General features: G+C 37.9%; 1 protein-coding gene across 1 annotated transcript in view; it reads right to left on the reverse strand.

The window, feature by feature from the left end:
• The window catches only part of PASD1 (PAS domain containing repressor 1), a 57,350-nt gene extending 48,993 nt beyond the window's left edge, over positions 1 to 8,357 (reverse strand). Inside the window, exons 1-3 of the mRNA XM_040645390.1 lie at positions 8,223 to 8,357; positions 2,355 to 2,443; positions 161 to 250 (exon numbers count right to left, since the gene is read on the reverse strand). Coding sequence (XP_040501324.1) covers positions 161 to 250; positions 2,355 to 2,443; positions 8,223 to 8,250 — 207 coding nt within the window. The 5' untranslated portion in view covers positions 8,251 to 8,357. The remainder of the gene's footprint in view (positions 1 to 160; positions 251 to 2,354; positions 2,444 to 8,222) is intronic.
• Positions 8,358 to 12,470: the final 4,113 nt, after the last annotated feature.

Consider the following 12,470-nt stretch of genomic DNA (forward strand, 5'->3'; position numbering starts at 1 on the left):
TTTAAAACTGAAACCAATGAAGATGACAATAAAACAGGTGCACATTTTGACAACATTGAGAGAATATCTTCTGTGATGAGTTATATGCTCCTGAAAACAAATGATGAACCCCTAAATAATAAATCAGAATGATCCTTTCCCCCAAACTGGAAAAACTTACTGGTAAATGGCCAAGGAGACAAGTGATGTTTCCAGCGACAAAAATTATAACTCCATCTGTGCTCAGTATTATCATAAAGCCATCTAATGACTAATGAAGAGAGAATAATAATGTAATTAAATAGTGGAACAATAATAAAATGATAGCTTTATTTCAAAATGCATAAATAATTATAATAGCACACTGAAAATGTACTGTGGTCCTTAAATATCAATAAAGGAGGCACAGACTTAATTAAAATTCCATTATTCTTCCTTCTACACAGAATCTACTTAACATTAAGCATGAGATGTTTATCAAATGATGTGTCACTTAGACAAACAAATTTTAACGTATACTCAATTAACACAAACTCTCCAACACAAGCTAGGAAGATTCATTTCCGTATGTAGGTTGTTTCACATTTAATTCAAAATTAATTTCAAAAATGCTAAGAATATTTTGCGGAGCGGTTTTATTTGTGGTTAGTTTAGTCATCTACTTATAAGTATGGATATTGCCATTACTTTCCTGCTGTATAATGGATTTGATATCCAGACAAACACCTCCTGGTAGAGAACCCCCAAGTGACAAAGTATATAAAAACTTATATTTCAAAAAGAAACCAAGCTTATTGTAAAGTAAAACAAACAATCTGGTATCAGAAATGACTAGAAGATGGGAATTGAAAGGTAAGGGGATATTGGAGCCTGTATTTGCCTTGGAAATACCTGCATAACACTGATGGCATAGGGATCGGGGAGAGAAAGCAAACCCAGGCCTACACAAGGTGGGAAGTAAAATCAGAGACTTCTGCATAAAATCAGGTTTCCTAAAAGGTAACACTCTCAGCAGGCAAAACAGATCTTATCCAACAAAGGGAGACAGTGAATGCACATGCCTGCCTCAGCCTCGGCTCTGGCTAGAGAGGGAATACTAAAACTAGTCTCATCTGAGAATTGCTAAAGAGAAGCCCACACTCACAAAGATTTGGAGCTGGAATTCATGAACTACCTGCGTGGATTTCTACAGCCCAAGGTCATTTTTCATTGTTTAAGTTGTTCCTGACCCCAGACATCTGGTAAAAAGAAACTGAAATCATCTCTAGAGAATCATTCTAAAACCAGGGCTCAAAGAATTCATGTGGATAAAGTTCCAAATAACATGAGCTTATAATAAATTAACACAGGAAGATAATTAAACATCATGAACAAGGGGCAGTACAAATAATAAATGCAGAATCAGATTCAAAAACAGCAGATACCAGAATTATTGAAGATAGAATATAAAATAAGTTTGCTTAAATGGCTTAAATAAATAACAAAGCGTATTGAAAATATGATGAAGGAACAAGAGACTCAAAACTGACCAGGCAGACATGAAAAATAAGCAAAATGTCTAGAAACAATATTATCATCAAAAATAAAAACTCACTGTACAGTTAAATAGCATGCTAGAACATAGCTGGAAAGAAAACAGAGCTGAAGAAATGACTCAGATCGCAACACAGAGAGACACGGGAATGGAAAATACGGGAAACTGAACGACATGGAGAAGGGAGTGAGGAAGTGCGCTAGACATTTTATACTTATCCACTTTATTCTCACAACTCAGTGAAAGAGATTTTTCAATACCCATTTTACAGAGAAGGAAATCAAGGCTCAGAGACAATAACTCTCTCAAGGACACAGAGCAAGTAAATGACAAAGGCACAATTCATAGCCCTATCTGTCTGACTCAAAGACCACAGTCATTCAGGCTTTAGTTTGTGGACTTTGAACTTAGTGAAACTAACCAGTTTCCTTGGAGATAGAAACTATAACCTCATGTCCGTGAGGGGGAAAAGTAAGACTTGAAGGCCTGTTTTTTAGAGGCCAACAATCTATGCTGAAGGGTCTACCAGATATTATTTAACTTGCCGCTAACAAAGACTTTTTCATATTTGTCATCACTCAAGATGAGTGGTTTTCAAAACTCAGTTGGCATAAGAAGTATCTGGAGATCCTATTAGAAATGCAGGCTCCTGGCCCTACCAGAATTGAGACTCTGATTCAGACAGTTTAAGGTGGTCCTGGGAATCTATATTATTTACCAAGCTCCGTAGGTAATCCTGATATGCATGGTCTCTTAACCACACTGTGAAAAACACTATTCTTTATCTTCTATTGGACATATTCTCACATATGTGGTAATCCAAGAACAAACCCCCTCTTACTTGTAGTGTCTTACACTTGAAGTCTTCATAGCTATGAAATGATGGAATCCAATTAGATTGCTCTCTGGAGGTTTCTGGATTGACTTTGCCTTTTTAGAAAAACAAAGAAAGGATAGAAAACTGTCACATTAAAATGATTAGCTATGGGTATTAGATTTTTCAAAGTTATAATTAATTTTATAGAAAAGACTCCCATGAGAAAATGTTGAGTGCTAATGAAGGAGCTGATGTAGACTAACTAATTGCTTGTAAATTATCATAAACAGAAAAGTGTTTCGAATTGAAAAAGACCTTAAGATCATCCAACTCAATTTCCACTGTACACACCTCTCCAAAAACTTTATGATTTTCAACCTCTAGTTCTTTCCTTTTCTTGACTTCTTTAAGTCTTCTGCATTCCACTGATACCCAGTAATTATAATATGCCAGAGAAGTTACAGGCTGTGTCAAGGGCTTTAGGCAGATCCAGACACCTATCTAGAATATCTTTAAGCCCTCTCATATCTCTTCAAAGCTGTTAACAATGTTGTATCTCCCATCCATCCTTCTTCATTCTTCAAGGTTTTCTGGTTTTCCCAATGAGAACTGTTTCTGCTGCTGTGCTCACTCAGAGCCTTTGCTATCAACATCTGCCCCCACCACCTGCCCCAATCCTACCTACTCCACTAACTTCACTAACACAGGGATTTCCCTAACACAGCCCTCTAATCTCCAGTTATTTTAATGCATGTCAATAACTATTAGTTTCTTCTCCTCACAGAACAGTTAGTTAGAGACCCATGGCATACAACTTTGACCCCTTTTAAAAATGTTAAATCCCCCGACGAGGATAATTCTGATAGCACAGCTTATTTTCTAAGTGGGTATGAGTCTCAGATCCTTTTCTATCAGTAGATTTGGACAAGGAGACCAAGCATGAGCAAAAAAGTTCCAGAACCCTCACTAAAGATGGAATGAAAGAAGGGTGTGTAACTGCATGGGAAATGACAGAATATAAAAATAAACCACACCAATTGCACAAATGCCTCAAGATCAGTATTTCTGACCACTGTCCCAGCCTGGAAACTCAATTCTGGTCACAATTCTTCAAGCTCAGGAAACAACCCATGACACTCTCCCATACCTGATTGCTGAAGTTATTTCACCATTGACTTTCAGCTCTACTTAGTGATTGTCATCTCCTACACTCCCTCCAAAGAAATAAATAAGACTGAAGAGAGTCTACATATTTCCAAGAAAATAAAACCAGTGTATTTTATCAGTCAACCACAAAGGGCTTTTTACATTACTATTATCCATAAATTTATTCTTGTTTTGCTTGTAGGATGGTCACCATAGCCAATTCTTCATTAAAATTCCAGTATCTAGCAGAGTACTTAACTCATAATAGGGACTTGGTAATTCTTATTAAACTAAACCTCATTCATTCATTTATTTAACTAATGTTTTTTAAAGATTTATTTATTTGAGAGAGAGAGCATGAGTGGAGGGGCAGAGGGAGAGGGAGAAAGAAACTCAAGCAGATTGCGCTGAGCATGGAGCCTGACACAGGGCTCGATCTTAGGACTCTGAGATCATAACCTGAGCCAAAACCAAGAGTCAGATGCTTAACCAACTGCACAACCCAGGTGCCCCATTATTTAACTAATATTTACTGAGCTCCAACTATATATCCTATTCTGTTCTAGAGGCTCAAAACAGTACAAACAAGACAAGCAACATGACTATCCTTTTGTATCTTACAGAATGGTGGGGTGTGGGTAGAGAGATAATGAACACATGGACGGGAATGACAGGAAGACAGCCACAGGAAAACCTGGGAGCAAAGCATCTTGAGCAGAAGAAGCAGTAAGTACAAAGTAAAGCAGAAAAGAATTTGGCCTATTTAAATACAAACAAGAGGCCAGAGTGGCTACAGTAGGGTGACCAAGGGATAGAGTAGTAGGAAATGAAGTCTGAAAGACAGGCACGGCCAGATCATGTAGGGTATATGTTAAGGAGTTGGCATTATTCTAAGTGGAATATGAGATACTTTTAAGCAGGAGAGTGATATGTGTTTTGGGGAGAGGGGCATAGGGAAAGGGAGAGAGAGAGAACCTTAAGCAGGCTCCACACCCAGCGTGGAGCTTGATCTCACAATCCTGAGATCATGACCTGAGCCGAAATCAAGAGTCAGATGCTTAACTAACTGAGCCACCCATGTGTCCCTAGAGTGACATGTTTTTAAAAGACCACTATAGGGGCACACTATGGGTGGCTCAGTAGGTTAAGCATCTGCCTTCAGCTCAGGTCATGATCTCTGGGTCCTGGAATTGAGCCCTGCATTGGGGTCCCCACTCAGCAGAGAGCCTGGTTCTCCCTCTCCCTCTGCCTGCTGCTCCCCCTGCTTGTGCTCTCAAAATCTTTAAAAAAATAAAAGACCACTATGGCTATTTGTGCAAAACAGATCAAATTGGGGAGCAAGAGTGGAAGCAGAGTATAGCTAGGAGGCTTCTGCAAAAGTAACAAATGCTCGTGGCCTGGATTTCGTTGGTATACCAAACCTATGGAAATGGGGAGAAGTGAATGGATTTGAGATATATTTTAGAGGCAAAACCAAAAGGACTTGCTGATGAATTGGCTGAGGACGTGGAAGAAATGGGGGACACAAGAATGATTTTTACATTTTTAGTTTGGGCAGCTGGAAGAATGACTAGTGGTATCAGTTACTGGAATAAGGAAAACTGGGGGGGCAGTGAGAGTCAATGGAGTGGAGAGGGACCAAGAGTTCCTTTATGGACATGTTAACTTTTCTATTAGATATCCAAATGAAGAAGTCACATAGGAAACTCTTTGCTGATTTAATAATGAGTACAGTGCTCAAGTATGGAGCTCAGGTAAGTCAGGGCTAGAGACAGACTTAACAAGCAGGGGTCACTGACATCCAGGGAGCACTTCAAGTTAAGAGACTGGATGAGAGTACCCAGGAAATGAGTGTAGCTAGAGAAGAAAAAAGGTCCAAGGACTGAGCTCTGGGGCACACAAGTGTTCAGAAGTTGAAAGGGAAAGTAGAAAGGTAGAAAGTAGAAAAAAAGGGAAGGGGCAGCCAATGAGCTAAGAGAGAAACTAGGTGAGTGGGTTATTCTGGAAGCCAAGAGAAAAATACTTCAAGAAGAAAGGAGTTGTCACCTGTCCAATGTATTTTAAAAGGCCAAGAAAGATGTGGAGAGTTAAGGACCAAATAATTCAACAATGTGGAGGTCACTGTTATTCCTGACAAAAGTAGTTGTACTGGAGCAGTGAGAGCTGCAGCCTCAGCGAAGTGGATTGAGGAAAGTGAGCGATGAGGATGTGGGGACAGGGTCTATACAATCATTTCAAGAAGTTGTGCTGTGGGGGCGCCTGGGTGGCTCAGTTGTTAAGCGTCTGCCTTCGGCTCAGGGCGTGATCCCAGAGTCCTAAGATCGAGCCCCACATCAAGCTCCTCCACTGGGAGCCTGCTTCTTTCTCTTCCACTGCCCCTGCTTGTGTTCCCTCTCTTGCTGGCTGTCTGTCTCTCTGTCAAATAAATAAATAAAATCTTTAAAAAAAGAGAGAAGTTGTGCTGTGAAGAGGGCACAGAAACAGAGAAATAGAAGTATCACAGGGTCAAGAAAATATTTTTTTAAGTAACAGATTTTTACAGCATGATTATATGCATATGGGTATAACCTGTTCAGATGTTTTGAATTAAGCTTACTTAAGTATTATAGGTACTATTTTACACCCTCAGAGCCATGTTTCCCTTAGCAACGTATACCATATGCTTCAAGTGCCTAAGATACAGAAATCTGTATTATTATTGGCCAGTATACTTCCATTAATTCTCATTTCCTTGTTCCATTTTTGCATGAACCTTAACAATATTTTCAGCATTGGCTATAAACAAACTTATGAATAGACAGAAACTAAGTATCTGTGAATTAGAACGTGCTTCAGGAGATCCTCTATTCATTAATCCCGCCCAAAGATGTTTGAAGTAAAGGGAAAGACCCAGCTGTCCCACCCACAACCAATTTTCAATATGACTAATCAAAAAGCTATAAGGATGGGTTGGGGTGCCCAGATCAAACCTTCCTTCTTCTGTGAAGGGGCAGTAGTGCCCTGCGATGTTTTAGATCTGTCTCCTTTTACAGGATAACCATGAGTTTGAAGCATGGAACGAAGTTCTGTGAAGAAGGCATTGAACCGGTCCTTCTTAATATTTTCAGATACGTTAGGTACATCCCTAAGTGACAAAAAACAATAAGGGTTGTTAATGGTAAGGGTAAGTCTAGGAATTCAGACGATGAAACAATGGATGGAGAAGAAATAAGAAGAGAGAAAGGGAGTTATTAATGCCAACATTTGAGCAAAAGTCCAGACCCTTGATCATTCAAAGGACAACAATAACTGTCAATATTAAAATGAGGAAATGAAAAAAAAATAAAATGAGTAAATGAAAGCCAATCGCATCTCCCTTAGACTGTGAGGCCCTCGAAGGTAGGGACCACATCTATCTCAGTGTCTTCCATAGCAAATCCCAGCACAGTGTCTGGCACAGTAACCTAAGAATTATATAAAATAAATTAAATCCAAATTAACTTGAATTTAATGGGGGATCTTTGTTCCACCATATATTCTTACCTGCTTTTACAAGAGTACTTCTGATTAAATAAAATTCATTTTAAATGATATATAATTACTCAAGAGGCTCTTGCAAAGCCATTGCTCCATCTCAGAGAGAAGGCTGAACAATAAAATGCTAAGTGAGATATTGTTTTTTTTTCCTTTAAAAAACAGATCATACTGAAAAATTTGGACAAAAACTTTTTGATCAGTGCACTGGAATTTTTTTTCAACTCACATCTTTTTTTAATTTAAATTAAATTTAATTAACATACAGTGTGTTATTAGTTTCAGGGGTAGAATTTAGTGATTCATCAGTTGCATATAACACCCAGTGCTCATTACATCACGTGCCCTCCTTAATGCCCATCACCCAGTTACCCCATCCCCTCACCCACCTCTCCCCCAGCAATCTTCAGTTTGTTTCTCAGAGTTAAGGTTTTCTCATGGTTTGTCTCCCTCTGATTTTTTCCCATTCAGTTTTCCCTCCCTTCCCCTATGTTCATCTGCTTTGTTTCTTAAATTCGACATATGAAAAAATAAAGAAAATCAGTGAAACCCAAAGCTGATTGTTGTTGGTTTTTTTTTTTGCAATTTTCTAATATATATATATTTTAAATTTAAAATCAATTAATTAAAATATAGCGTGTTACTAGTTTCAAAAGTAGAGTTTAGTGATTCATCAGTTGCACATAACACCCAGTGCTCATTACATCACGTGCCTCCTTAATGCCCATCACCCAGTTACCCCATTCCCCCACCCACCTCCCCTCTAGCAATCCTCAGATTGTTTCCCAGAGTTAAGGGTTTCTCATGGTTTCTCATGGTCTCCCTCTCTGATTTTTTCCCATTCAGGAATGTACTTTAGATGCCTGAATTGGAAAAATAAGATAATTTATCTTTTCAAACATATATGAATTTAAGCTCTAGGCAAACCATGGCTCCAAAACAGGCTTCTAAACCTATCAGGGAGTGTAAAGCACTTATTTAGTGTCAGCTCTGGGCAGCCACTGTGTAAGTCATGGAAGACACAGTTTGATGAGGGAGGCTTTCAGGTACATAGGTAATGCACTAAGTATTATAATAGAGTTGGGGCTAGGGGTTATCAAAAACTCACTGGAGAGACCAAATTTCCCTGAGTCAGGCTTCCCCAAGGAAATAGGATTTTGCAAGACGTGAAACAGGAACAGAAGACAGGGGAGAGGGCTTTGAGAGAAATATCAGTCAGCTATGAATTCATACCTCTTCTCTTTTTCTCTCTCAGCCTCATCCATTATTCAGTGATGTAACAAAGAATTCTGAAATCAAAGTGGAACAACATTTTACTAAGAAATCAGTCTATGATGAATCACAATAAAGCAATAAGACTAATCAAAATTCTCAATTGCATAGCACCGTTCCCTTAAGGAATGCCTACTTCTTTTAAAGATAGAATTTCATTAAGTACCAATAACCCTCTCATACGTTATGTAGATGTTGAAGACTTGTTTTGTTGTCTGATCCCCAATGAATGTTAGTCACAACAGCATTACAAATGAATATATTTGAAAAAGTTACAAAAACATTCCGTGAAGTTACACAACTTAATCCAAAAGTATCTGTAGGTTTAACTCCATACCCTTAAAATTCCTTTAACTTCCACTAACTTGAAGAACACTTAAAGAAAAAAGACAGATGTGAGTTAAAAGCTTCATATCTAGGGGCGCCTGGGTGGTGCAGTCGTTGGGCATCTGCCTTCGGCTCAGGGCGTGATCCTGGCGTTATGGGATCGGGCCCCACATTGGGCTCCTCCGTTGGAAGCCTGCTTCTTCCTCTCCCACTCCCCCTGCTTGTGTTCCCTCTCTCTGCTGGCTGTCTATCTCTGTCAAGTAAATAAATGAAATCTTTAAAAAAAAAAAAGCTTCATACCTACACACAATACCATGCCACAATAAACAAAATTTGCATTTATTGCTGCTATCACAGAAATCCTGGGCATTTTAAAAATGGCCCTAAAATCAACAAAGTCCTCTGCTCTGAATTGTAAAATTAGACTCACACATCACCTCAAGGTCATAGCCTCAAGGTAGAAGTCAACAACGTTCAAATACATGTCTGTTAAATAAGAAGCAGCAGCTAAAACATAACAAACATGCTTTAAAAGCTCTCAAGAAAGTAAGGGAAAGCTTAGGGGTACAACACTGAGAAGATGCTGAAGACCAAAGCTGGTTAGTACACCAACCTGTGCTGTTGTGAGGACAGGGAAACATGGTTATTCAACAAAGGACCTCAGGTATTAGGGCCCTTTTCGGTGACAAAGCATGCAAGCAAAGCCCTGAAACTAAAACCCACCACCTCCTCCCTGCATATAGGCAAGTCTCCCAGAGGCTATGGTTTCATTTAAAAAGCCCTCCTGACACAATGGAAGAAAACAAAGTTTGACTATCTCACCGAGTTCTCTGGGTAGGAAAAAAGGGTACTGTTAGACTGAATAAGGTTCTAGGAGACGCAAAGACAAAGCCATTCTGGAGAGATACTCTCTAAAGACAAGTTCCACAGAATTTCCACAGATAAGGCATTGCTGAAGACGAGCTCTCCATCCAAAATTAGAAAATATGTAAGGAAACAATCCACCATATACCAGAATTAGGACACACACACACCAGCCCCTCCCCCAGCAGTATGAGACCTTCAAGAACTTGAAATAATTAGAAGATCTGAAAGCCATTATAAAATAATTGTGTTTGGAAATATGAAAAACAAAATAGATGGAACCGAAAATATGAGAAAAGCCAGGTAGACATGAAAAAGAACAAAAGTGAAATTCGATAAATAAAAACATATTCAATGGAATTAATTTCAAAAAGCATGTATTAAGAAAAACCAGATGAGGGGCACCTGGGTGGCTTAGTCAGTTGAACGTAAGACTTGCTTTTGGCTCAGGTCCTGATCTCAAAGTTCATGAGGTCAGGCTCCCTGCTCAGCGGGGAGTCTGCTTCTCCCTCTCCCTCTGCCTGCTGCTCCCCCTGCTTGTGCTCTTTCTCTCTGTGTCAAACCAATAAATACAATCTTTAAAAAAATAAAATAAATTTTTAAAAAGAAAAACCAGATGAGAAAATTAGTAAATGGAATATAGATATGAAGAAATTTACCATATTGCCTTTACAGAGAGATACTAAAGTGGGAAATATGAAACAAGAGATTATGAAACATGCATGACAGAATGAGAAAGCCTAATATAGTTCTAATAGGAATTCCAGACGAAGAGAATAGCAAGAATTAGAGAAAGGCGTACAAAAATAATGGCTAAAATTTTCCCAGAATAGAAAATGTGACCCAATCTGGATAAATTAAAATAAAACCACACTTAGAAACAACATAGTGAAATTTCAGAGCATGAAGCACAGATAGGCCATTCTAGGCCATAAAACAGATCAACAAGTACCAAAGAAACATATGCTCTGGCCCTAATGCCATTTAATTAGAAATCAAGAACAGAAAGATAACATGAAACCCTGTAGATCTGAATATTTAAAACAACAGCAACAACAAAAACAAAATTTCCTAAATAGCTCTGAAAATCAGAAAACATTTAGAACTGAAGGACTGTAAAATACTACATATTAAAACCTATAAAATGCAATTAAAGCAACACCAAGGAATTTAGACCCTTAAATACTCCTGAGAAAAAAATAAAAATAAATGAGCTAAGCAGTCAACAAAAAAAAATCGTAAAAATAAAAGTAAAGCCAAATAAAGGAGATGCAAGGAAATAATAATGATAGGATGAGAAACAACCTGATAAAAAAGATATAATAGAACAGGTCGAAAAATCTGTTTCTTAAAAAAACAATAAAATAAAATATTATTATACCAGATCAATCAAGAAATAAAGGAGAAGACACATTCTGGAATGGAAAGTGCATACATATGAATTTGAGATGGTGAAAAGTATGATCAGCTCTATAACCATAAATTTGAAAACAGAGATGAAATGATGTATTACCTAGAAAAAAAATGTACTTTTCCTATTAAACATATTTAATAATACAAAGAAAATTGGAAAAAAATCATATAAATGTAAAGAAATTAATGCAATAATTTAAAATCTATCCACAAAAAAGCAATCTATGGGGCGCCTGGGTGGCTCAGTCGTTAAGCGTCTGCCTTCGGCTCAGGGCGTGATCCCGGCGTTCTGGGATCGAGCCCCACATCAGGCTCCTCCGCTGGGAGCCTGCTTCTTCCTCTCTCACTCCCCTGCTTGTGCTCCCTCTCTCGCTGGCTGTGTCTCTCTCTCTGTCAAATAAATAAAATCTTTTAAAAAAAAAAGCAATCTAACCTAATCTAAACAAAACAATCCCAAGGCATTCACAGACTGACACTTCCAAACATTTGAATAATAGTATTTCATATTTCATGCAAATTATTCCAGGAAACAGATAAAGAAGTCACTCACCCAACTCATTTTATAATCCTAGTATATATTTTATACCAAACGAGATAAAGGAAGCATCACAAGGGAAAATTTTATAAGCTAATTTTATTCATGATCCAGATGCAAAACCCTACATAAAATTATCAAACTCAAACCAAGAGAGTATTTTAAAATGTGGGCTAATTCTAGAAATACTAAGATAATTTCACATTAGAAAAAATATAATTCAATGTATCAGGCAAAAAGAGGGGCGCCTGGGTGGCACAGCAGTTAAGCGTCTGCCTTGGGCTCAGGGCGTGATCCCGGCGTTATGGGATCGAGCCCCACATCAGGCTCCTCCGCTATGAGCCTGCTTCTTCCTCTCCCACTCCCCATGCTTGTGTTCCCTCTCTCGCTGGCTGTCTCTATCTCTGTCGAATAAATAAATAAAATCTTTAAAAAAAAAAGAAAAAAAAAGAATGTGATCATCTCAGTAGATGCAGAAAGTGCATTTGATATCATTCAAAACACATGTATAATTTTTTTAAAAATATTTTTAACAGACTAGGTAGACAGGAGCTTCCTAACCTGATAAAGGGAAACAAACAAACGCATACAAAGATCATACTTAAAGGTAGAACATTAAAGGAATTTTTTAGATTCAGGAAAAAAATAAGACTGGCTACTAAAGCATTTCATATATAGTGCTAAAGGTACTTATAACCAATGCATTAAGATAAGAAAAAGAAATAATATCAGTAACTCTTGGAAAGGAAAAATAAACGTCCTCATTCATGAACACTGTGATTATCTATCTAGAGAATCCAAGAGATTATGCAATTTACTAAAAAAATAAAATAGTTCAGCAAGATTGCTATATATCAGATTAATATATAAAAGTTCATTTTATTCCTTTGTACCAGCAACCACAATTAGAAAATATTTTTTTGAAGATACAATAGAAACAGAAATTTATAGGGACTACTGCTTATGGCCATGGAATAGCCCTCCTGCCATGAACAACTAAGAGACTGGACAAATTATAGGAAATACCTATTTGGAAACATTGGACAGTAGGCAGCACATGCCTGTGATCC

The sequence above is a fragment of the Ursus maritimus genome (genome assembly GCF_017311325.1).
Source record: "Ursus maritimus isolate PB19 chromosome X unlocalized genomic scaffold, ASM1731132v1 scaffold_X1, whole genome shotgun sequence".
Lineage (NCBI taxonomy): Eukaryota > Metazoa > Chordata > Mammalia > Carnivora > Ursidae > Ursus > Ursus maritimus.